The sequence below is a fragment of the Molothrus aeneus genome, chromosome 27 (genome assembly GCF_037042795.1).
Source record: "Molothrus aeneus isolate 106 chromosome 27, BPBGC_Maene_1.0, whole genome shotgun sequence".
Classification (NCBI taxonomy): Eukaryota; Metazoa; Chordata; class Aves; order Passeriformes; family Icteridae; genus Molothrus; species Molothrus aeneus.
Genome location: NC_089672.1, coordinates 5,734,442 through 5,758,901, shown reverse-complemented (window position 1 = coordinate 5,758,901; position 24,460 = coordinate 5,734,442). Strand labels below are relative to the sequence as shown.

At 53.9% G+C, this 24,460-nt stretch overlaps 1 protein-coding gene across 2 annotated transcripts; it reads right to left on the bottom strand.

Annotated features, from left to right (window-relative positions):
* Positions 1–7,574: 7,574 nt before the first annotated feature.
* SLC25A42 (solute carrier family 25 member 42) lies at positions 7,575–23,875 on the bottom strand. 2 transcript variants are annotated; one of them, XM_066566250.1, is made up of 8 exons: positions 23,835–23,875; positions 17,564–17,680; positions 14,832–14,943; positions 13,039–13,064; positions 11,538–11,704; positions 9,470–9,586; positions 8,976–9,127; positions 7,575–8,018 (listed from the first exon to the last, which is right to left on the bottom strand). In XM_066566250.1, exons 2-8 carry the CDS (start codon positions 17,639–17,641, stop codon positions 7,693–7,695), a joined length of 978 nt encoding a protein of 325 aa, XP_066422347.1. In that variant the 5' UTR covers positions 17,642–17,680; positions 23,835–23,875; the 3' UTR covers positions 7,575–7,692. The 2 variants fall into 2 exon arrangements, with proteins under 2 accessions (XP_066422347.1, XP_066422346.1); XM_066566249.1 differs by lacking the exon at positions 23,835–23,875 and having other exon boundaries at positions 7,676–8,409; positions 8,976–9,155; positions 17,564–19,036.
* Positions 23,876–24,460: the final 585 nt, after the last annotated feature.

Sequence of the window (24,460 nt, the reverse complement as noted above, 5' to 3'; positions counted from 1 at the left end):
GGGCCGGGGCCCTGATCCTGTTTGATGGCCTTGTAATGGTCCTAATTCCCTCTGCCGAGCGCCGGGAGCAGCAGCGCTGGGCCGGGGTTAACTGGGCTAATCCAGCTCCTCCTGCTGCTGCTGCTGCTGCTGCTTCCCGGGAATCCTCGCCCTGGATGTTTGAGGGAAAAAAATCAGAAAAAAAAAAAAGAGGGGGAAATTCCCATTTTGCAAGTGGGGAATCCAAAGCTCAGCCCAGCAGGAGATGGGGAGCCCAAAGCCCAGCCCAGTGAGAGATGGGGAGCCCAAAGCCCAGCTCGGTGGGAAATGGGGACTCCAAAGCTCAGCCCAGCCCAGCCCAGCCCAGCCCAGCTCGGTGGGAAATGGGGAGCCCAAAGCCCAGCCCAGTGAGAGACGGGGAGCCCAAAGCGCAGTTCGGTGGGAAATGGGGAGCCCAAAGCCCAGCCCAGTGAGAGACGGGGAGCCCAAAGCCCAGCCCAGTGAGAGATGGGGAGCCCAAAGCCCAGCCCAGTGAGAGACGGGGAGCCCAAAGCCCAGCCCAGTGAGAGATGGGGAGCCCAAAGCCCAGCCCAGTGAGAGACGGGGAGCCCAAAGCCCAGCCCAGTGAGAGACGGGGAGCCCAAAGCCCAGCCCAGTGAGAGACGGGGAGCCCAAAGCCCAGCCCAGTGAGAGACGGGGAGCCCAAAGCGCAGTTCGGTGGGAAATGGGGAGCCCAAAGCCCAGCCCAGTGAGAGACGGGGAGCCCAAAGCCCAGCCCAGTGAGAGATGGGGAGCCCAAAGCCCAGCCCAGTGAGAGATGGGGAACTCAGAGCCCAGCCCAGTGAGAGATGGGGAGCCCAAAGCCCAGCCCAGTGAGAGATGGGGAGCCCAAAGCCCAGCCCAGTGAGAGATGGGGAGCCCAAAGCGCAGTTCAGTGGAAAATGGGGAATGCAAAGCCCAGCCCAGCCCAGCCCAGCCCAGCCCGGCCGGTTGGGAAGGCGCCGTGCGGGGCCGTTCCCGCAGGGTTTGGGGTGCCGGGGGCTGCGGGCGCTGCTGTCCCCGCGCTGTCCCCGCGCTGGTGTCGCTGTCCCGCCTGTCGCCTGTCGCGTTGCTAGGGCCGGTTGCGGCGGAGGCAGACACGCAGACGGAGCGTCCCGGGGGAGCTGCCCAGACGGGTGACCCGGCCCGGCGGCGACAGTGACAGATCGAGCAGCCGGCGGCGCAGACACGGCCGCGGGCACCGAGGGGCCGCTCCCGCCCCGCGGGCTCGGGGCTCCGGCGGGGGCGGGCCCGGGAGAGCCGGGGCGATCTCAGCTCTGGGGGGCTCGTCCTGGCAGGCAGGGATGAGGGGGACCCATTCCCACCCCATTTCCATCCCAAATGGGATCCCCGGCAGGCAGGGATGAGGGGGATCCATTCCCACCCCATTTTATCCCAGATGGGATCCCCGACAGGGAGGGATGAGGGGGACCCATTCCCACCCCATTTCCATCCCAAATGGGATCCCCGACAGGGAGGGATGAGGGGGACCCATTCCCACCCCATTTCCATCCCAAATGGGATCCCCGGCAGGCAGGGATGAGGGGGACCCATTCCCACCCCATTTTATCCCAAATGGGATCCCCGACAGGGAGGGATGAGGGGGACCCATTCCCACCCCATTTCCATCCCAAATGGGATCCCCGACAGGGAGGGATGAGGGGGACCCATTCCCACCCCATTTCCATCCCAAATGGGATCCCTGACAGGGAAACCGTTCCCACCCCATTTCCATCCCAAATGGGATCCGCGGCAGGCGGGGATGAGGGGGACCCATTCCCACCCCATTTCCATCCCAAATGGGATCCCCGGCAGGCAGGGATGAGGGGGACCCATTCCCACCCCATTTTATCCCAGATGGGATCCCCGATAGGGAGGGATGAGGGGGATCCATTCCCACCCCATTTCCATCCCAAATGGGATCCCTGACAGGGAGGGATGAGGGGGATCCATTCCCACCCCATTTCCATCCCAAATGGGATCCCTGACAGGGAGGGATGAGGGGGATCCATTCCCACCCCATTTTATCCCAGATGGGATCCCTGGCAGGGTTTGCGACGGGATTTTTGAGGGTTTTTTTGGGGGGGGGGTTTGAGGTTTTTTTGGGAGGATTATGAAGGATTTTTAAAGGCTTTTTTGGGAGGTTATAAAGGGTTTTTTTGGGGGGGTTATAAAGGTGTTTTTGTGGGGGGCTTTAGGATTTTTTGGGGGGTTATAAGGGTTTTTTTGGGGAGTTTTTTGGGGGAGTTATAAAGGTGTTTTTTTGGGGGGGGTTTAGGGTTTTTTGGGGGGTTATAAAGGGGTTTTTTTGTGGGGGGTTTATAAAGGCTTTTTTGGGGGGGTTTAGGGTTTTTTGGGGGGTTATAAAGGTGTTTTTTTGTGGGGGGTTTATAAAGGTTTTTTTTTTGGGGGTTATTAAGGGTTTATTTGTGGGGGTATTAGGGTTTTTTGTGGGGTTATAAAGGGTTTTTTTGTGGGGGGTTTATAAAGGTTTTCTTTTGGGGGGTTAGGGTTTTTTGGGGGGTTATAAAGGTTTTTTTTGGGGGCTTATAAAGGGGTTTTTTTGGGGGGTTATAAAGGTGTTTTATTGTAGGGGGTTTAGGGTTTTTTGGGGGGTTATAAAGGGGTTTTTTGGGGGGTTATAAAGGTGTTTTTGTGGGGGCTTTAGGGTTTTTTGGGGGGTTATAAAGGGGTTTTTTGGGGGGGTTATAAAGGTGTTTTTGTGGGGGCTTTAGGGTTTTTTGGGGGGTTATAAAGGGTTTTTTGGGGGGTTATAAAGGTGTTTTATTGTAGGGGGTTTAGGGTTTTTTGGGGGGTTATAAAGGGGGTTTTTTGGGGGGGTTATAAAGGGGGTTTTTTGGGGGGGTTATAAAGGTGTTTTTGTGGGGGCTTTAGGGTTTTTTGGGGGGTTATAAAGGGGTTTTTTGGGGGGTTATAAAGGGGTTTTTGTGGGGGCTTTAGGGTTTTTTGGGGGGTTATAAAGGGGTTTTTGGGGGGGTTATAAAGGTTTTATTGTAGGGGCTTTAGGGTTTTTTGGGGGGTTATAAAGGGGTTTTTGGGGGGGTTATAAAGGGTTTTTTGGGGGGGTTATAAAGGTGTTTTATTGTAGGGGGTTTAGGGTTTTTTGGGGGGTTATAAAGGTGTTTTTGTGGGGGCTTTAGGGTTTTTTGGGGGGTTATAAAGGGGTTTTTTGGGGGGGTTATAAAGGTGTTTTTGTGGGGGCTTTAGGGTTTTTTGGGGGGTTATAAAGGGGTTTTTTGGGGGGTTATAAAGGTGTTTTATTGTAGGGGGTTTAGGGTTTTTTGGGGGGTTATAAAGGGGTTTTTTGGGGGGTTATAAAGGTGTTTTCTGGGGGGTTATAAAGGGGTTTTTGGGGGGTTATAAAGGGTTTTTTGGGGGGTTATAAAGGGGTTTTTGGGGGGTTATAAAGGGTTTTTTGGGGGGTTATAAAGGTGTTTTTGTGGGGGGGTTATAAAGGTGTTTTTGTGGGGGCTTTAGGGGTTTTTGGGGGGTTATAAAGGGTTTTTTTGGGGGGGTTATAAAGGTGTTGTTGTGGGGGCTTTAGGGTTTTTTGGGGGGTTATAAAGGGTTTTTTGGGGGGGTTATAAAGGTGTTTTATTGTAGGGGGTTTAGGGTTTTTTGGGGGGTTATAAAGGGTTTTTTGGGGGGTTATAAAGGGTTTTTTGGGGGGTTATAAAGGGGTTTTTGTGGGGGCTTTAGGGTTTTTTGGGGGGTTATAAAGGGTTTTTTTGGGGGGTTAGGAGCGGTTTTCAGGCCGGAGCCCCGGGCTCGGGACGGCTCCGGCCGTGGCTGAGCCGACAGCGCCCCCTGCAGCCCCGGCTGGGGACGGCGCCGGAGCCCCCGGCCCTGCTCGGGATCCCCGCACAGCCCCGACCCCAGCACGGCCGGAGAGATGTGCGGCCAAAGGGGCACAACCCGCGAAAAAACCACAAAAAACCCTAAAAATGCTCACCGAAAAACCCCCCAAAAATCATCATGACCCCTAGAAAAACCCCCTCATAATCACCCCCTAAAAAACCTCATAACCACCCAAAAATCCCTGTAAAAACCCTTCATAATCGCCCCAAAAACCTGCTCAAAAACCCCTTCACAAACCCTCATAATGCCAAAAAAAACCTCACACAGCCTTCAAAAAAACCTCTCAAAAAAACCCTCACAAACCCCTCCGAAAATCTCCTCACAACCCCTCCAAAAATCTCCTCACAAACCCCCAAAAATCTCCTCACAAACCCCTCCAAAAATCTCCTCACAAACCCCCAAAATCTCCTCACAAACCCCTCCAAAAATCTCCTCACAAACCCCTCCAAAAACCTCCTCACAAACCCCCAAAATCTCCTCATAACCACCCAAAAAACGCCTCAAAATCCCCCCAAAACCCCCTCAAAAATCCCCCCAAACATTCCTGGCCTGCGAAGCAGAGAGAAGCCATGGAGAGTCCCCAAAGTCAATCAAATTTTTTATTAAATATACATCCTCTCTTGGCACAAATCTTAAAATATATAAACATTATATAACAAAGTGTCTTCACTGCAATAAAATAGAATCCAGATCCAAGAAAAGCCGTCAAAAACGACACGCACGCATGGATGGTGAGGGCACGGGAAAAGGCAATTAACAGTGTTTGTGCTAATTAAGTAATAGATGCATAGACCACACAGGCAGTGACCGGTGCTGGGACAGCCTGCAGCTCCTGCTGATTTTGGGGGGAAATGGGGGGAAAAAGGGGGGAAAGAAACGGGGAAAAGGAGGGGGGAAAGAGGGAAAAGGGTAAGGAAAGGGAGAGGGAAAGGGGGAGGGAAAAAAGGGAAAAGAAAAGGGGGAAAATGGGAGAAAAAAGGGAAAAATTGAGGGGGAAATGGGGGGGGAAAGGGGGGGAAAGAAAAGGGGGGAAAAGGGGGGAAACAGAAAAGGGGGAAACAGAAAAGGGGGGAAACAGAAAAGGGGGAAACAGAAAAAGAAGGGAAAAGGGGGAAAGAAAAGGGGAAAAAATGGGAGAAAAAAGGGAAAAATTGAGGGGGAAATGGGGGGGAACAAAAAGGGGGAAACAGAAAAGGGAGAAAAAAGGGAAAAGGGGGAAAGAAAAGGGGAAAAGAAGGGGGGAAAGGGGAAAAAAAGGGGAACAGAAGGGGGCAATCAGCCCCTAGAAGATACAAAGAGAAGATCCCAAACCAGCCAAGGAGCTCAGGAAAGCTCCCCAAACCATCCCATGGTGCCTGAAGTGCCTGGAGCATCCAGGCTGTGAGGGGAAAACATGCTTGGGCTGTTGGAAAAACGCTAAAAAGCTGCAGTTTTGACGTTTTGGGTGCGTTTTTTTGGACCTGGTTTTCTCGAAGTGCCAGTGCGGGGCTCAAGGTGCAGGAAGAAGCAGGAGGAGGGAGAGGAAAGGGAAAACAAAAAGCACAAATTTGGTGGTGACGCTTTAAGGATCCGTGAGAAAGGGGAGTGGGAAATTAAATCTGAGAGGAATAAAGTGAAAAATTAGGGAAATGCAGGAAAGGAAAAAAGGACAAAAAAAGGGAAAAACTCCTGTTTTGCCTTTCTCAGAGCTCTCCCTGGCCAGCACACCTCAGAAAAAAATCTGGAACGTGTGTGAATCCATGCAGGGAAGAAGAGAAGGGAAGGGAACACTCTGTTTCCCCTTTTCTACATTCAAAAAAAAGGAAAAAAAAAGGAGAAAAAAAAAAAACCAAAAAAAAAGAAGCTTTTCAAACCAACCCAAAGCAGCAACAGGCTCTGAGAAACAAAAGCACCAAAACCATCAGAGGCTGAACTCAAGGACCTGCCCCTGGACAAACACCCAGCCTGCAAAACTCGTGGGGAAATTGGCTGAAACTCCGAATTTCAATCAGGGGCAGCTGCTAATTAAAGAAGGGCTCCCGGAATTCCTGCTTTTCCCAGCTGGGAGGGGACACGGAGGGACAGGACATAAACACTGCTGGGAATCCCTCCCTCTGCATCAGGACTAGAGCAGGGTGAATTGGCTTCTCCATTGGAGAAAAGAAATGGGGGCTGAGCAGGGGAAAGCAGAGCTGGGAGCTCTCCACAGCCCCCCAAAATGACACAGAATTCGGGGCCACCACCTCCCCAAAGCCCAGGGATCTTTAACTCCCAGGGAATCGGGGAATGTGTCGCCCTGCTGGGCCGGGGGGCAGAGCTCTGAGGCCGAAGCCCAGTTCCAGTCTGCCCCCTCCAGTGCTGGGAGCAGCACCCGTGTGCCAACGCTCAGCGCCGCAGCCCCCATTCCTAAGGAAACATTTGGCATCAGGAGCAGCTCCGTGCTCCCAAGAAGTGCAAAGACAAAAAAGAAAGGAGAAGGCTGCTCCTGCCCCCTTGTGCAATTCCTTCCACTGCCACCCGTCCCGGCCAGCTTCCACAGCTGAAGCACAGAGCAGCCAGGAAAGGACAGCTCTGAAGGTCAATCTGAGCTTTTCCCTTACATTATGGACTCTCTGGAAAGGGATTTTTCAACCTTGGTTTGTGTAATCTTTCATCAGAGGAGCCTGAAGTCTGCTCTGACCTCTGAGTTTAACAGAGGGATGGATCACCCACCGAAAAAAACCCAAAAAACCCCATCTCCCATTTCCCTGAAAACTGACTGGAGAGAGGAGCAGTGAGAGATTGTGGAATCCCAGCTGGGAGCGGCTGGCACTGCAGGGTGAGCCCACAAGGGTTAAACGCCGAGGGGATCTGAGGCTGAAGCAGCTGAGGGATGGGTTAGTGAGCACAGGGCCAGGACCTACACAGCAGGTGCCAAAGGGGACAGCCCGGGCTGCAGCAGGGTCTGTTCTCCCCGGTGCGCAGAGCGGCGATATCACTGAATGAAACGAACACTGGGGGCTTTGGAGGGCGAACACCTCCTCCCGCGGTGCCTGCAGCCCGGGAAACGCTGCCTCTCCAGGGCAGGGCGGCACAGAAGGGAAACACGAATCGGCCGGAGCGGATCCAGTCTGGGAATCCAGGCACGGCCCTTGCTCGGCGACACCCGCAGCACACAGAGGAAAATTCCCTTCGGGAAAGGGCTCAGAACTCCCCTCCTCTGCTGCCTCCAGTCTTTGGTAATCTCAGAGGGACACCACAAACGAGGGACATCGATGCAGCTCAACCCAAAAGCAAGGAAATCCACGGGGAGAGGGCAGCATTCCCAGCCAGAGGAAACATTCAGCTTTCGGAGCAAGTGTAGTGTCCTGGGCCTGCTGTGCCCTGCCTTCACAGCCCAGGGGAATCTGCAATTCCCTACGGACCACACTGGGATATTGCACTTGGCAGGATGTAGGGAGCTACAAAACTGCCCCTTCCCAGAGCCAGGGGTTCCTTCCCAACAGCTCCGAGCCCCCTCTGCCACCACCCACCGCCTCCATCTGCCAAGGAGAGCCAGGTGAGGAGCCAGGAGCAGCACAGGTAGGGTGGGGAGGCTCCACTCCTGGGGACAGAGTCCATCAGAAGGGCGAGGCAGCTGCTTGGGAGGACTCAGCTCTGCAGGACCGGGAATTTTTCACTGGGGGAACGGTTAGGCTTCCAAATTAAAAAGGGAGAAAAAAAAAAACCCAATCCGGGAACAACAGGAAAAGAACCCCCAACAAAGGGGCGAGTTCCCCGCTGCAGGAGCACGTGGGAGGCCAGGGAAGAACGAACTGCTCTCCCTGCAGGAAGCCACTACCTCTCGAGGCCGGGGCCGTGCTGCAGCTTGCGGAGCAGGATCTGCGTCAGGTCGAAGGTGGTGAAGCTGATGCCCACGGCGATGGGGCCCTTCACCCAGTTCATGCTGAGCCCTTTGTAGAGGCCCCTGACGAGTCCCTCCTCGCGCACGATGTCCTGCATGGTGAGCAGGATGGAGCTGTAGGTGTGGCCCAGCACGCCGGCCGTCTGCATGCGGCGCCGCACCACGTCCAGCGGGTACGAGGCCGACTGCCCGATGAGGCCGGCGCACGCCCCGAACAGCAGCCGCTCCGGGGGCGAGGGCTGCGCCTTCCCGCTGTGCTCTGGGGGGACACACGGGGCGAGTCACTCACCACGGAGGGCTCCTTCCCGGGGCTGTGCTCGTGAGGCTTCGTTACCCCCAAAACCCAAAAACTCGGGCTTTGTTTTACCACAAGGCGCTCTCCTCCCAACGTTTTGCTCCCCAGGTTTTGCTCCGCAGGTTGAGCTCCCAAAGTTTTGTTGCCCAAGTTTCCTTCCCAAAGTCTCCTTCCCAAAGTTTCGCTCCCAAAGTTTCGCTCCCAAAGCTTCGCTCCCAAAGCTTCGCTCCCAAAGCTTCGCTCCCAAAGCTTCGCTCCCAAAGCTTCGCTCCCAAAGCTTCCTTCCCAAAGTTTCGCTCCCTTGCCCTGAACAGCAGCCGCTCCGGGGGTGAAGGCTGCGCCTTCCCGCTGTGCTCTGGGGGGGACACACAGTGGGGGAGTCCTTGGAATTCACTCACAATTAAAGGTTGTGCTCGTCAAGTTTCGTTACCCAGGTTTTGTTTTCCCCAGGTTGCTCTCCCGAGGTTTTGCTCCCCAGGTTCTGTTCCTGAGATTTTGCTCCCCAGGTTTTGTTCCCCGGGTTGAGCTCCCAAAGTTTGGTTGCCCAAGTTTTGTTCCCCAGGTTTTCTTCCCTAGGTTGCTCTCCTGAGGTTTTTGTTCCTGAGGTTTTGTTCCCCAAAAACAAAACCTTGGGAGCTTGGTTGAGCTCCCAAGCAAGGAGCAAGCAAAATCATTAGAAAGGGTCCCCAAAATCACTAGAAAAGCTCCCACAAAACGAAACCCCAAGTGATGTCACATTTACTGACAGTCACAGGTACAACTCCCCAGGTTTTGCTCCCAACTCAGTGCACAGCCAAGTCCTTTTCCACCTGGAAATTCCCCTTTTTCCCTCCGCAGTTCAGGCCCAGCTTTCATTGCTCCCAGCCCGGAGCTTCTCAGAGCCCTCGCTCACCCCAAACCTGCAGCATTTCCCGGCTTTACCTGCGTGCACTTTCTTCAGCGTCTCGTAGGTGAAGAAGCTGAGGCCAGCGTAGGGGATGACGCCCAGGATGGTGGGTGTGAAGCCCCTGTACAAGGTTTTCAGCCCCTCCTCGCGGGATATCCGGATGAAGACGTGGACAATGCTGCTGTACCTGCCGTGGGGACACGGGGAGAGCAGACCTGCGCTGGTCAGCGGCTGGGGTGCTCCCAGCAGGGCTCCCTGATGGATTAATTGGGAATTAATTTGGCTCCGAGCTCATCGGGCAGCTCGGAGGGGGTTTCAGCTCTCTTGGGTCTTCCTGGGTCCAGCTGCCCTCCTGAACTGGTCTCCCAGTGCCCATCTCCTCCCACATCCACGCCTCTGGGCACTGAATCACTGCTCAGACCCCGGGGCTGTATCCCACCAAAGGCTCCCAGCAAGAAATGACCCAAAAAAGGGCAATAAAACCACGTGACCTTATAAAAACATAAAAATATGTGTGTGAGGCACTTACATCTCCTTGGGTGTGACAGCCATGCGGGCACGGACCATGTCCAGGGGGTAGGTGAGCATGGCAGCCGTGGTGCCAGCCAGGGAGCCGGCAATGAAGCGAGGGAAAGGCGTCAGTGCCCTGGAGTGGGGTGAGAGAAGAGACCAAACGTCACCTGCAGCTGCAGGTCCCACCTGGCTGCTGGGAACGGCCCTGCTCTGCCTGCTGGGCATCCCCAGCCACGCCACAGGGAAAACCCGTGCGGAGAGGAGGCTCAGGGCTCGGCTGGAGCATCCCCTCACAGCTTCCTCTGCCTTGGAGCTTCCGCCTCAAATGTTCCGCCTTGGAGCATCCCCCTCACAGCTTCTCTCCCAGAGCTTCCATCTTGGAGCTTCCCTCTCACAGCTTCCCTCTCGGAGCTTCCCCCTCACAGCTTCCCTCTCGGAGCTTCCATCTTGGAGCATCCCCCTCACAGCTTCCTCTGCCTTGGAGCTTCCGCCTCAAATGTTCCGCCTTGGAGCTTCCCCCTCACAGCTTCTCTCTCAGAGCTTCCATCTTGGAGCTTCCCCCTCACAGCTTCCCTCTCGGAGCTTCCATCTTGGAGCTTCCCCCTCACAGCTTCTCTCTCAGAGCTTCCATCTTGGAGCTTCCCCCTCACAGCTTCCCTCTCGGAGCTTCCATCTTGGAGCTTCCCCCTCACAGTTTCTCTCTCGGAGCTTCCATCTTGGAGCTTCCCTCTCAGAGCTTCCATCTTGGAGCTTCCCCCTCACAGCTTCCCTCTCAGAGCTTCCCTCTCGGAGCTTCCATCTTGGAGCTTCCCTCTCAGAGCTTCCATCTTGGAGCTTCCCCCTCACAGCTTCCCTCTCGGAGCTTCCATCTTGGAGCTTCCATCTTGGAGCTTCCCTCTCAGAGCTTCCATCTTGGAGCTTCCCCCTCACAGCTTCCCTCTCAGAGCTTCCCTCTCAGAGCTTCCATCTTGGAGCTTCCCTCTCAGAGCTTCCCTCTCAGAGCTTCCATCTTGGAGCTTCCCCCTCACAGCTTCCCTCTCGGAGCTTCCATCTTGGAGCTTCCCTCTCAGAGCTTCCATCTTGGAGCTTCCCCCTCACAGCTTCCCTCTCGGAGCTTCCATCTTGGAGCTTCCCTCTCAGAGCTTCCCCCTCACAGCTTCTCTCTCAGAGCTTCCATCTTGGAGCATCCCCCTCACAGCTTCTCTCTCAGAGCTTCCATCTTGGAGCATCCCCCTCACAGCTTCTCTCTCAGAGCTTCCTCTTGGAGCATCCCCCTCACAGCTTCCCTCTCGGAGCTTCCATCTTGGAGCTTCCCCCTCACAGCTTCCCTCTCGGAGCTTCCATCTTGGAGCTTCCCCCTCACAGCTTCTCTCTCAGAGCTTCCATCTTGGAGCATCCCCCTCACAGCTTCTCTCTCGGAGCTTCCTCTTGGAGCATCCCCCTCACAGCTTCCCTCTCGGAGCTTCCATCTTGGAGCTTCCCCCTCACAGTTTCTTTTCCCCCGCAGCTTCTCCCGCCAAGGTTCCGCCTCACAGCTTCCCCTCAGAGCATCCTCTCAGAATTTCCCCTCAGAGCTTCCCCCTCACAGCTTCCCCTCAGAACTTCCCCCTCGGAGTTTCCATCTTGGAACTTCCCCTCACAGCTTTCCCCCTTGGAACTTCTCCTCAGAGCTTTCCCCTTGAAGCTTCCTCCCCAGAGCTTCCCCTCACAGGTTCCACCTTGGAAGCTCCATCTCAGAGCTTCCCCCTTGGAACTTGGACCTTCTTCTCACAGCTTCCCCCTCAGAGCTTCCATCTTTGAGCTTCTCCTCATAGCTTCCCCGTTGGAACCTCCACCTCAGAGCTTCCATCTTGGAGCTTCCCCCTCACAGCTTCTCCTCAGAGCCTTCCCCCTCACAGCTTCCATCTTGGAGCTTCCCCCTCAGAACCTCCACATCAGAGCTTCCCTCTCAGAGCTTCCATCTTGGAGCTCCCCCCTCAGAGCTTCCTCTCAGAACCTCCACATCAGAGCTTCCCTCTCAGAGCTTCCATCTTGGAGCTCCCCCCTCAGGACCCCAGCATGATCCCGATCCCGCTGCCTCTTACTTTCCCTGGAATCCGTAGTAGTTGCCCAGGATCTGCTTGTACTCCTCGTGGGCGCAGAACTGGATGGCGGCGTAGGGGATCACCCGCACCATGGTGGCCGAGTTCCCTCTCCAGAGGCTCCAGAAGCCCTCGTTGAGGTAGGTGCGATAGATCAGCCTGTACGCTTCCTGCGGGGAAAAACCACCCGTGGGGAGCAGGCCAGGGGGAGAAATCACCCGTGGGGAGCAGGCCAAGGGGGTAAGAGTGGATAATTCACCCGTGGGGAGAGGAAAAAATCACCCATGGGGAGTGGATAAATCACCCGTGGGGAGCAGGCTGAGGGGATAAGAGTGGATAAATCACCCATGGGGAGCAGGCCAGGGGGATAAATCACCCGTGGGGAGAGGAAAAATCACCTGTGGGGAGCAGGCCAGGGGGATAAATCACCCATGGAGAGTGGATAAATCACCCATGGGGAGCAGGCCAGGGGGATAAGAGTGGATAATTCACCCGTGGGGAGAGGAAAAATCACCCGTGGGGAGCAGGCCAAGGGGATAAATCACCCATGGAGAGTGGATAAATCACCTGTGGGGAGCAGGCCAGGGGGATAAATCACCCGTGGGGAGCAGGCCAAGGGGATAAATCACCCATGGAGAGAGGATAAATCACCCATGGGGAGCAGGCCAAGGGGGTAAGAGTGGATAAATCACCCGTGGAGAGTGGATAAATCACCCGTGGGGAGCAGGCCAAGGGGGTAAGAGTGGATAAATCACCCATGGAGAGAGGATAAATCACCCGTGGGGAGCAGGCCAAGGGGGTAAGAGTGGATAAATCACCCGTGGGGAGCAGGAATGCTGGGCAGGGAGCTGAGCCCACAGATTGACCCCTCCAATCCCCTGCCCACAGAGCTGCCATGGGCAGCCCGGCACATCCACGTGCTGAAAAACGCAGCTTGTGTGGAATAAATGGCTAAATAAATGGAAATGAATTAAAGGAAAATATTGGAATTGCACTGTGCACGTGCATGGATCCCAGAATCCAGTGAGGAGAGAGTGAAGCTCCAGGCAAGAGCAAGGAAGGATTTTTAGATCCCAGCCTGCCTCATTTTCCTTCTCAGGGAAGACACAATTTACACAAAACCCCTTTCCAAACCCAAATTCATCCCCTTGGGAAGACACAATTTACACAAAACCCCTTCCCAAACCCAAATTCATCTCCATGGGGCCAGGCAGGAACATTTGGATCACAAACACCACACGTGGAAAAGCTGGAATGCACAGGGAAAAAGTACTCAGGAAGCCAGGAGAGGGATCAGATCCTGGATTTAATTCCCTATAAATGCTGGAACAACTCCTGTGGGGAATGAACACTAGAAATGGTCCCAAGATCACCAGGAATGGTCCCAAAAACACCTTTCCCTCTATGTTTTCATGGAATGCTGCTGATAAATCCCCAAAAAAGCGAAATATCAACAAAAGATTATTAAACACTTCAGAGCAACAGCAGACAGACATCACCTTACCTTGGCAGAAAATCTTTTTGAAGACACTAAAAATAAAAACGACAAAAAAAAAAAAAGATTAGGGCTTGCAAGACATAAAAATAAATATTGATCCGTGAATCCCTAAATAAGGGACAAATAATCAGGTGTTTTGGCTAAAGGGATAAAAATGGAAGGAAAAGAATGAATGCAAGAGGAAATAGAGATTCTTTGTCTTGTAAACGCTCCCATAATTTAGCACAAAACTCCATTTCTTCCCCCCGCTGCCTGTTAGGAAAATTCAGTTTGTGCAGAATAAATGAATAAATAAAAACAATTAATGAAAGAAAACCCATCAAAACTGCACTGCTCACTTATTTTTCAGAGCATTTCCATGCCCAGATCCCAGCCTAATTCCGGAATCCAGCGAGGGCAGAGCGAAGCTCCACGCAAGAGCAGCTCCATCCCAGCCAAACTCAAATGAACTCCCTGATTTTTATTTTTTTTTTCCCTTCCCTTGCATCCACCCAAAGTGACAGCACCTCCTTATCTGTGGCAGGGCTTGGGAGGCAGGATTTGTTTGGCAGCTCTGCCAAAGGAAGGGAAAACCCTGACTGGAAAGCTTTAATGAAACGTGGCTCCAATTAAGGGGCTGCTGCAGCTCCTGCCTGGCTCATCTCAGGCTCTGGGAGCCTCTCGAGTGCATCCAACAATTCCATGCAAATCCATTTTTCCCCACTGCTGCTCCCCTGTGCAATTCAATGCTTTTATTTGTTTTTATTTAGAATTTTTCTCTTTTTTTTTTTTTTTAAGGAATAAAAACTACCTCGATGAACAGTGATGGTTATCAAGGGGGTTTTGTTCCTTTAAAAAATTATTTAAAATAATAAAATTGTTGAGTTGTGGGAAATTCATTGAGTTTGGGATGGGAAAGCTCATCCACCCCTCTGCCATGGACAGTCTCCACTATCCCAAGCCCCATTCCTAACTGAAGGCATCACTTTGATGATCCAAAGGTATTTTCCTTCCTCACAAACAGAGAATAAAACCCCTTAGGGCAGCAGGAGCCTAAAAAAACCCTCTCAGATCCCAAGAAACCGCTCCCATTGGAAGATTTGAACCCCACCCTTTCCAGCCCCTGGGATGGGCTGAAGCACACAGGGATTTTTAGGAATGCCCAAATTCCAGGTGATCCCCTGGCTCAGCCCAGCTCTGTGCCCCTGATGCTTCCACCCTAAAACAAACCTGGGTGTGCGGTTTGGGTGGGAAAACCCAAAAATTCAGGAGCCAGGGGCAACCCCAGCCCCCCCCGATCCACATCCCAGCAATTCCAGAGCTCCTTGCTCTGCCCAGAATGAAAACCATGTGAGCAGAAATCAATTCTAAATTAAATGTCAGCCAGGGATTAGGCTGAGCCCAACTCAGTTAATCTGGGACGTCACCAGGCTTAAAATTCTTGGCCTTCCCAAATGTCCCCAGAATTAAAGGCCTGTGCTGATCCCTTCGGGGCAATTGGAGGAGCTGCCCTGCAAAGAGCCCACAGTGCCCCAGTCCTGCTGAACACGGGGCAATCCCCTGCTGCACTCACAGCAATGTCATCAGAGCAGCGGCGACGCAGGGCTGCCGGAGCGCACAGACCCAGCACGCCGCAGCTCCAGCGCCTGCTGCCTCTCCTTCTGGGGAGAGCTGGCACAGCCTGGGCCCCAGCCCTCCTCAGGGAACCCTCGCGGCCCAATTCCCCCTTCCCAGAGCCCCACATGCCCAGGAGAGCGAGCTGGATGGGCACAAAGGGCTCAGGACTGAAGACGATTTGGGAGAAAAGCCCGAGGAGTCACCTTGGAACATGATTTTTGTCCTGTCCAGAGGAGCCACTGCAGTTTTAGCCACGGCCCCAGCCAGAGCCCCAGACATCAGCGAGTTCAGCACTTTCTTCTTCTCCTGGTTATCCTGGCAAAAAAAAAATTGGATAGAGGGGGAAAAAATAAAAAATCAATGCCACAAGGAATAACATTTCACCTTTTGTGCAGCATTCACCCCAGGGCCAGGATTTGGGTCCAAGTGTTTCACGGAGTTTCCAGCACAGTGCACTGCTGGTGGGACTGGGAGGCAGAATTCCAAGCATTCCTCCTGCATGTGTTGTTTTCTCCCCGTTATTTCTCTTTTTTCTCCCTCCCCACGATTTTCAGGCACAGGCAGAGGGGAAGTTTCTGGAAGAGAAGCACCCCAGCCCTATTCCCACCCCATTCCCAAGCTCCCGAGGGTCAATCCAGGCAGCTTTCCCCCTCTGATGGGCGGAATGAGAGGGATTTTGCTGCTGGCATTCCTGCCACAGCTCACAGTTATAAAATCAGCATTTTTCTCCCACAGGGAACGACAACAACAACAACAAAAAAAGCCACAAAATCCAACCCAGTGGAGGTTGTGGAGTGAGAACAAGCCCAGGCTCGTGAACTTTTGACACTTTGTGGAGGAGTTAACATTTTCCTTGTGTTTCCCAACCCCAAAGTTAATGTTTATGGCCCAAAACCCCTGGGTCAGCTCAATTCCCCCTCCCCAGCCGTGCAAAGGTGAACTTCAGCCCCAGATCTGGGTTAAACCCAGCAAGGCTGGGAGGAACCTCCCTTCTCCTGAGCTTCCAGGAGCAGGGAAAGCACAGAGTGCTGCTGCTGGGGCAGCCTGGACGGGGAACTGGGCTGTGTGCCACTGGGAATGGTCCAGTCTGTCACTGGGAATGCTCCTGTTACTGGGAATGGTCCTGTGTGTCACTGGGAATTGTGTCCTGTGTGTCACTGGGAATGGTCCAGTCTGTCACTGGGAATGGTCCTGTTACTGGGAATTGTCCTGTGTGTCACTGGGAATGGTCCTGTTACTGGGAATTGTGTCCTGTGTGTCACTGGGAATGGTCCTGTTACTGGGAATGGTCCTGTTTGCCACTGGGAATGGTCCTGTGTGTCACTGGGAATGGTCCAGTCTGTCACTGGGAATGGTCCTGCTACTGGGAATTGTGTCCCGTGTGTCACTGGGAATGCTCCTGTCACTGGGAATTGTGTCCCGTGTGTCACTGGGAATGCCCAACCCCTTCCCAAGGGGATGGAAGGTCTGGATCCCCTCCCACCCCCTGGACTGCAGCTTTTGGGAGCCCAGAGCTCAGATCCCAGCCTGGTTTGGGGTGGGAGGAGCTCAGAATCCATCCCACTCCACCAGCCCAGGCTGCTCCACGCTGGCCTGGGCACCTCCAGGGTCCTGCTCTGGGAATTCCAGCCCAGCCAGGAATTCTTGCCAAAATCCCACACAATTTCCCCTTTCCATTCCCTGTGCCTTCCATCCCTCATCCCAAATCCCTCTCCAGCCCTCCTGGAGCCCTTTCCAGGCTCTGGGGACAGCTCCAGGGTTTCTCTGGAGCTTCCCTTCCCCAGCCTGGGCACCTCCAGGGGTGCAGGGGCAGCCTCAGCTGCTCTGGGAACTCCATCCCCTTCCCTCCCAGGCAGGAATTCCTGTATCCCACCCATCCCTCCCTCCTGGCACTGGGAGCCATTCCCTGTGTCCTGCAACCCCATCCTTTATCCAGAGCTTCCTGTGGCTCCTTCAGGCACTGGAAGGTCACAACCAGGTGACCCTGGAGCTTTTCCAGGCTGCACAACCCCAGTGTTCCCAGCCTGTCCCCACGGCTCCATCCCTCTGATCGTCCTGGAGCCCCCTCTGGGCTGGCCCCAAACCCTCCAGGTCCTTGCAGGGCTGCAAGCGGAGCTGCAGGTGGGGCCTCACCTGAGGGGGGAATCCCCTCCTTGGAGCTGCAGGTGGGGCCTCACCTGAGGGGGGAATCCCCTCCCTGGAGCTGCAGGTGGGGCCTCACCTGAGAGGGGAATTCCCTGCCTGGAGCTGCAGGTGGGACCTCACCTGAGGGGGGAATTCCCTCCCTGGAGCTGCAGGTGGGACCTCACCTGAGGGGGAATTCCCTGCCTGGAGCTGCAGGTGGGGCCTCCCTGAGAGGGGGAATCCCTGCCTGGAGCTGCAGGTGGGGTCTCCCCTGGGAATCCCTGCCTGGAGCTGCAGGTGGGGCCTCACCTGAGAGGGGGAATCCCTGCCTGGAGCTGCAGGTGGGGCCTCACCTGAGAGGGGGGGAATCCCTCCCTGGAGCTGCAGGTGGGGCCTCACCTGAGAGGGGAATCCCTGCCTGGAGCTGCAGGTGGGGCCTCACCTGAGAGGGGAATCCCTGCCTGGAGCTGCAGGTGGGGCCTCACCTGAGAGGGGAATCCCTGCCTGGAGCTGCAGGTGGGGCCTCACCTGAGAGGGGAATCCCTGCCTGGAGCTGCAGGTGGGGCCTCACCTGAGGGGGGAATCCCCTCCCTGGAGCTGCAGGTGGGGCCTCCCCTGGGAATTCCCTGCCTGGAGCTGCAGGTGGGGCCTCACCTGAGAGGGGAATTCCCTCCCTGGAGCTGCAGGTGGGGCCTCACCTGAGGGGGGAATTCCCTGCCTGGAGCTGCAGGTGGGGTCTCACCTGGGAATTCCCTGCCTGGAGCTGCAGGTGGGGTCTCCCCTGGAATCCCCTCCCAGCCCCTGCTCTCACCTCTGCAGGAATTCGGGCCGGGACGGGCTCCACATCCCTCTGGAATTCCACTGGACCTTCTCTCACACCATTACCCATACCAGGCACTCTGCCACGGGGCCAGCAGAGCTCCAGCTCCTAAACGCAACCCAAAAAACAAAGGGAAAAGGTCAAAAATGGGAAATATCCTGGAGATACAACACGGGGTTAGGGAGTGAGCCACCCCCAGCTGAAATTTCCATTTTCAGCAGGAAATTCCTCTCCCAATTCCCAGGAAAAGGGCATGTCCAGGATCCTGGTGCCATTTCCTTCCTTTAAGGTGTAAATGGATGTTTAGGGGGTGCCAGGTAAAAACGGCGCCATTCATATCAGCCCTTCTCACCCCACAAAGAACTCAGCTGCAATAAAACACCCAAATATCCACAATTTCCAGGGAAAAGGGGCAGATCCTGCCCTCGCCCAATGAGCATTTTTGGCTCCTTGGGAGCGCTGAACAAGGAGACACCGGAGAAGGAAAACGGAAATTTAAAACGCTCTGGAAAAAGGGGATAAAATAGTCCCAGGAGTGAGCCTCCCCAGGAGCAAGGGGAGGTTATTTGGGGCAGAGAGGGACCCAGTGCCTCACACGTGCCACGAGGGCCATTGTGGATTTGTTCTGCTGCCTCCCAGGACTCCCTTTGCTCCCAGGTTTCTCCTGTTCCCCAAGCCCAAGCCACAGGAGGAAAGGTCGGCCTGACCTTGGCTGCAGAGCGTGGATGAAGGAATAATTCTATTTAAACGGAGTGATTTGCCTTTTTAGCTCTGACTTTCTGATATTCCTGCCCTCTACGCTGCAGCTTGTGCAGCCTGGAGTCTCCAGGGCTGGAACTGCTGCTGCGCAAACGCCGAGCTGCTCTCAGAGGGGCTCAGCAAGGACCAAAATCCCTTTCCTAAGCCCCAGAGCTGCCCCAACAGCCCCACTTGGGAAGGTGAAACCCTCCAAGGAACGTCTGATGGGGAAATGAGGATTCCTGAACTCAGGCCCCTCTTGCCCCCGGCACTTCCCTCCCTCCGATGCCTGTGAAACCTCGGGCACCACGTTTTGCTTACGTGGGGAAAAAAAACCATTTCCAGCCTCTTTTTCCCTCCTTTTTTTGACAATCTCAGGTGCTTTATGCTTGTCAGCACCTTTCAGACGTGCTGACCTGCTTTTTTCCCCCTCATAAATGAACGCCAGCCCTCATTTCCCCGGCCTGGCAGCAGATTTCAAACACAAAGCTCAGCCTTGGCTGCACTCAGGCGTGACCAATTTGGGATGAAGGAGCCTCATCCTCGCTCCAAAGTGGGGAAAACACACCTGGAGGCCTTTAATTATTCCAGAATTAATGATGCTTTGGGTCAGGGAGCACTTTTAGGATCATCTCATCCCACCCCACACTTCCAGCACCTCGAGCTGCTCCGACCCAGCCTTGGGATGGGGCGGCCACGGCTCCTCTGGGAGTTCCCTCACCCCAAAATTCCCTCGCCCCCAAAATTCCATCCCTAAAATTCCCTCGCCCCAAGATTCCCTCGCCCCAAGATTCCCTTGCCCCCAAAATTCCATCCCCAAAATTCCATCCCCAAAATTCCCTCGCCCCCAAAATTCCCTCGCCCCGCCAAAATTCCCCCCCAGTTTCCCAATTCCACGCTCCCCCTCCCTCCCTCTCCTCCCTCTGTTTTGTCCTCCCCCTCGAGGCCTCAGCCCGGTGCCCCCAAAGCTTCTCCTCGCTCCCCAAAACTCGGGGAAATTGGGGAAAGCCCGAATGCAGGGGTGCCCAGCCCCTGAGGCCGCTCGGGGGGCGCAGGGAGGGGTGAGCGGAGGCTTTAGTGGGATAGAACACCCCAACACCCCCCAGGACCCGAGCAGCACTGCTGGAAAAGTTCCCTCGCCTCACCCCGCGCCAGCAAAAGCCCCAGGAGCAGAGATCATCCAGAATTATTAGTAATTATTCCTAATTGCTTCCAATTAATTCTAATTCTTTCTAACGGCCTGCAGTCATTTCCTTCCCTTCTCGCTCCTCCTGATCTCCCGGGCCTGGAAAAACACTTTGTAAAATTCCCTTTTGTTTTTGGACAGGTGCAGGTTTTACCCCTGCAGTAAATGTAGGCCACAATATCAGATTTATCCCTGCCAAAAATAAAACCAGCCCTCCTTCCCCCCCAGAACAGAAATGGTGCTAAAGGGCTCAGGAACGCAAAATGCAACTTTCTCTGAAAATACAACAATTGGGAAAGAGAGGCCCGAAAGGAGATTCGCCAAATTTGAATGATGGCATTAAGGCTGGATTTACTTTTGCACCATTTACTCCACAATATTCCCTTTTATCCCCTTTAGCCACATTCCTTTTCTATTTTTAGTGCCTGAGCCTACAAACACCTGTTTGTGTGCTCCATTTTACACATCAGCACGCACAGGCTCCGCTGCAAAAATAGCATTTATTTATTTGTTATTTTTATTCCCTTCTGCTGGCCTCAAAGCTGGATTTCATTTTGGACCCGGGCTGGATTCTGAGGTCAGGGGATTATTCCGACCAAGAATTCACACTGGAGCCACAAAACCCAAAAAATTATCTTAAAATTCAGTCTGGATTAAAGCTTTGGTGTCAATTTGCAGTGCCTGGGAGTAATCAGAATAACGGGAATAATCAGAATAACGGGAATAATCAGAATAACGGGAATAATCAGAATAATTGCTCCTTCACACAGCCCAAATTCCTTCACACAGCCAAAGAGCAATTATTCAGATTATTCTGATTATTCCCATTTTTCCCAGCGAGCTGTGACCCAGCAGAGGGAACCCTGGCAAGGGAACACAGAGGGATTATTCAGAAAAATGTGATTATTCTGTGATTATTCCCATTATTCCTATTTTTCCCCAGGAGTTTGGAACCAGCAAAGGGGAACTCTGGCAAGGGAACCCTGAGCGATTATTCGGATTATTCCCATTATTCTGATTATTCGGATTATTCCCATTATTCTGATTATTCGGATTATTCCCATTATTCTGATTATTTGGATTATTCCCATTTTTGTGATTATTCCCATCATTCCCATTTTTCCCCAGGGGTTTGGGGCCAGCAGAGGGAACCCAGGGCTCTGCCCTCCTGCCCTTATCAGCAGCAGTTTTATCTCAGGGAGGGCACAGCTCTCCCAGCACCAACAATTCTTCTTTTTCCAAGAAAAAAAAAACCAAAACAACCCAACCCCAACCCCTCCCTGAGGTCCAAAAAGTTGCTTTTAAAATTTAAGTTTGATTATTTTCTGGAAAATCAGGCAGCACAATTGCTGTTATTCATAATAAACAGAAAACAGAATTCATTCACAAAAAAATATCAATTTTTCTATTCACTTTTTAAAGTGAAAAAAAAGGAAAAATCAGAATAAATCTTCCTCCAAGTAGCAGCAAAGTGACTCAAAACCAAAATAACTCCTGGCTCCCGAGGGTTTTATTTTTTATTTTCCTGACAGAAACCTGTCTGACCTGTACCAAACCCATCCCAGCCCAGGGCCCGGCTTGGAGCTTTGTGCAACCTCCTGAAGCCAAATCTGTCACACCAAAACCACCTGGAGCAGGCCAGGGCAGGCCAGAAATAAAATAAAATAAGATAAAATAAAATAAAAAATAAAATAAAAAATAAAAATAAAAAAATAAAATAAAAATTAAAAAATAAAATAAAAATAAAATAAATAAAATAAATAAAAAATAAAATAAAATATAAAATATAAAATAAAATAAAAATAAAATAAAAAATAAAATAAAAAATAAATAAATAAAATAAAAATAAAATAAAATATAAAATATAAAATAAAATAAAAAATAAAATAAAAATAAAATAAAAATAGAAAAATAAAATAAAAAATAAAATAAAATAAAATAAAAATAAATAAAATAAAATATTAAATCCACAATGAAATTCTTGGGGTTGCCAAATTCCCTTGTCAGAGCATTCCTGCTGAAATCCAACCCCAGCACAGCCCCAGCCCCTCTTTCCTCAGGTCCCGGTTTGGGAAAATAAAGATAAAATAAAAATAAAGATAAAATAAAAATAAATAAAAATAAAAATAAAAATAAAGATAAAATAAAATAAAATAAAAATAAAATAAAATAAAAATAAAATAAAAATTCAGAACGGAAGAGGATATGCCCAGCTCTCTCTGCAGACGCCCAGGGGCCTGAACCCAGCCGTGGCTGTTCCGAACTCCCGTCAGCCACAGGTTGGGCTGGGATTGGCCCAAGCCCCGCCGCAGCCTCTCCTCCCTCAGGGGTTTTCCTGCTCTGCTCCAGCCCGGAGCTGTTTCAAACCTCGGGACGCTGTGAAAATGCTCAAAAACGCACCCGGACCACGGCAGGAGCAGCCAAACACACACACACACGCTCAATGTGATGCAGCTTCAAAGCCGCTCCAAATCGGCAGGCAGAAGGAAAAAACCCCATAAACACCCACAAAAAACGGGGAAAATCCATAAAGACACAGAAAAAACAGGAAAATCCATAAAGACACAGAAAAAAAGGGGGGAAAATCCATAAAGACACAGAAAAAGTACGGAAAGTCCATAAAGACACACAAAAAATAGGGAGAATCCATAAAGAGACAGAAAAAAAGGGGGAAAATCCATAAAGACACACAAAAAGGGGGGGAAATCCATAAAGCCACACAAAAAAAAAAGGGGGGGAAAATCCATAAAGCCACACAAAAAGTACGGAAAGTCCATAAAGCCACAGGAAAAAAGGGGGAAAATCCATAAAGACACACAAAAAAGGGGGGAAAGTCCATCAACATACATTAAAATATGGGGGGGAAAAATCCATCAACACACACAAAAAAATGGGGAAACGATCCATAAAGACACAGGAAAAAAAAAACAGAGAAAGAATGGGGAAAAAAAATTCATAAAGATACACAAAAAATGGGGGAAAAATCCATAAACACATACCAAAAAAAATGGGAAAAAATGCCATAAAGACACACAAAAAATGGGGAAAACCTCATGAGGACCCAAAGCACACCCCGGGCACCCCAGCCCCGGGGTTTGGGGGGACCTCAGCCAATTCCCCCCGCACGGGCTCGGGCTGACCCCGCTGGGGCAGCTCCAGCGTTCCCAGCTCTCTTTGTACCCTGGCAGCTCCGAGCCCAGCCAGGAGCTCCTGGCAAGGCAGAGCAGGGAACTGCGCGAAGCTTTTGGTTCTTTTAATTGCAAATAATCTCATTTCACACCCCCTGCGCAGGGGAGATCCCCGCCGTGCCCCGCGTCCGCCCCGCGGCAGCGCAGAAACTTCCCTGGGCTGCAATTTCGGCTTCGGGGGATTGAAATGAACAAGAAAAATAAAAATAAAAATAAAATAATCCCATTTATCGTCTGGGGCGGGAGGGGAACAGAGGCGGGCACAGAGGGAAGGCGGCAGGGCAGGAAAAGGGACACGGGGACAGGCTGGGAAGGAAAAGGGACACTGGGACACAGTGGGACACGCTGGGAAGGTGGCAGAGCACGGAGAGGGACAGTGGGACAGACCAGGAATGAAAAGGGACAGTGGGACACAGTGGGAAGGTGGCAGGGCAGGAAAAGGGACACTGGGACGCACTGGGACACGCCGGGAAGGTGGCAGGGCACAGAGAGGGGCTGGCAAGGCGGGAGCAGGGCAGGCTGGGGCCAGGAAAGTGTGGGAAACAGGGAAAGCAGGGGCTGGGAAGGCAGGGAAACAGGCAGGGAAAAGGGCAAGGAAACAGAGAACAGGTGGGGAAAGCGGGCAGGGAAAAACAGGGGGGAAAGGAGCAAGGAGGAAAGCAGGGGAAAAGGAGCAGGGAAAGGGACGAAGGAGGAAAGCAGGGGAAAAGGAGCAGCGGAAAAGAGCAAGGAAGAAGGAAGGGAAAGGGAGCAGGGGGGAAAGGAGCAGGGGGGAAAGGAGCAGGGGGGAAAGGAGCAGGGGAAGCGCAGCCCTCGCTCAGCCCCGCCGGGAGCGCTCCCGCAGCCCGGGCAGCGCGGGCCGGGCCTCCCGCGGTGGCCGCAGCCCGGAGCGAACGCAGCCAAGGCCGGCCCCGCTCTCCCGAGCGCACCGAGGCGGCCGCCGAACGAGCGGCGCTCGGTGTCCCGGGCGCTGCCCGCGGGCCCGGCCGGCACGGGGTGACCCCGCGGGAGGCCGCGCCAATGTCACCCGAGGCCTCGCGCCGCCGCAACGCGCGGGCCGGGCGGGCCTCGGCAGCCGGGCCGCGGGGCTGGGGCCCCGGGGCCGCGTCAGCGCCGGCGGCGGGGCCGCCCCGGCCCGTCCCGCACTCACCGGCTCCGCTGCGCGTCCGCCCCGGCCGCGTCCGCCGCCGCCAGGCCGCCCCCGCTGCGTCGCGGGAGGCGGGGCCCGCCTCGGGGCGCGGCCAATCGGCGCGGCGGGGGCGGAGCTTCGTGCGCAAGGATTGGCTTCGCGGCGAGGATTGACAGGTGAGAAGGCCAATGGATGAAGGAGGGGCGCGGCAAGAGGCGGGGCGGCCGTAGCGGCACGGGGCGGGCGGGGAGCGCTCGGTGCGGAGGCGGGGAGCGCGACCGGGCCCGGGGGAGTGCGCGGGACAGCGAACGGCACCGGGGCACCACGAACGGCCCCGCCGGGACTGCCCGGGACAGCGAACGGCACCGGGGCACCCCGAACGGCCCCGCCGGGACTGCCCGGGACAGCGAACGGCACCGGGGCACCCCGAACGGCCCCGCCGGGACTGCCCGGGACAGCGAACGGCCCCAGAGCACCCCGAACGGCACCGCCGGGACTGCCCGGGACAGCGAACGGCACCGGGGCACCCCGAACGGCCCCGCCGGGACTGCCCGGGACAGCGAACGGCACCGGGGCACCCCGAACGGCCCCGCCGGGACTGCCCGGGACCCTGAATGGCCCCGCCCGGAGCCCGAACAGCCCGACCG

What these genes read in the sequence shown, in the direction of transcription:
- SLC25A42 (XM_066566249.1), bottom strand. Translation starts at nt 17,641, where the DNA reads ATGGGTAATGGTGTGAGAGAAGGTCCAGTGGAATTCCAGAGGGATGTG. An exon ending in TACTACGGATTCCAGGGAAA is followed by an intron (nt 9,587 to 11,537) that starts GTAAGAGGCAGC and finishes ACCCCACTCCAG; the next exon opens with GGCACTGACGCCTTTCCCTC. An exon ending in GCTGTCACACCCAAGGAGAT is followed by an intron (nt 9,156 to 9,469) that starts GTAAGTGCCTCA and finishes TGACCAGCGCAG; the next exon opens with GTCTGCTCTCCCCGTGTCCC.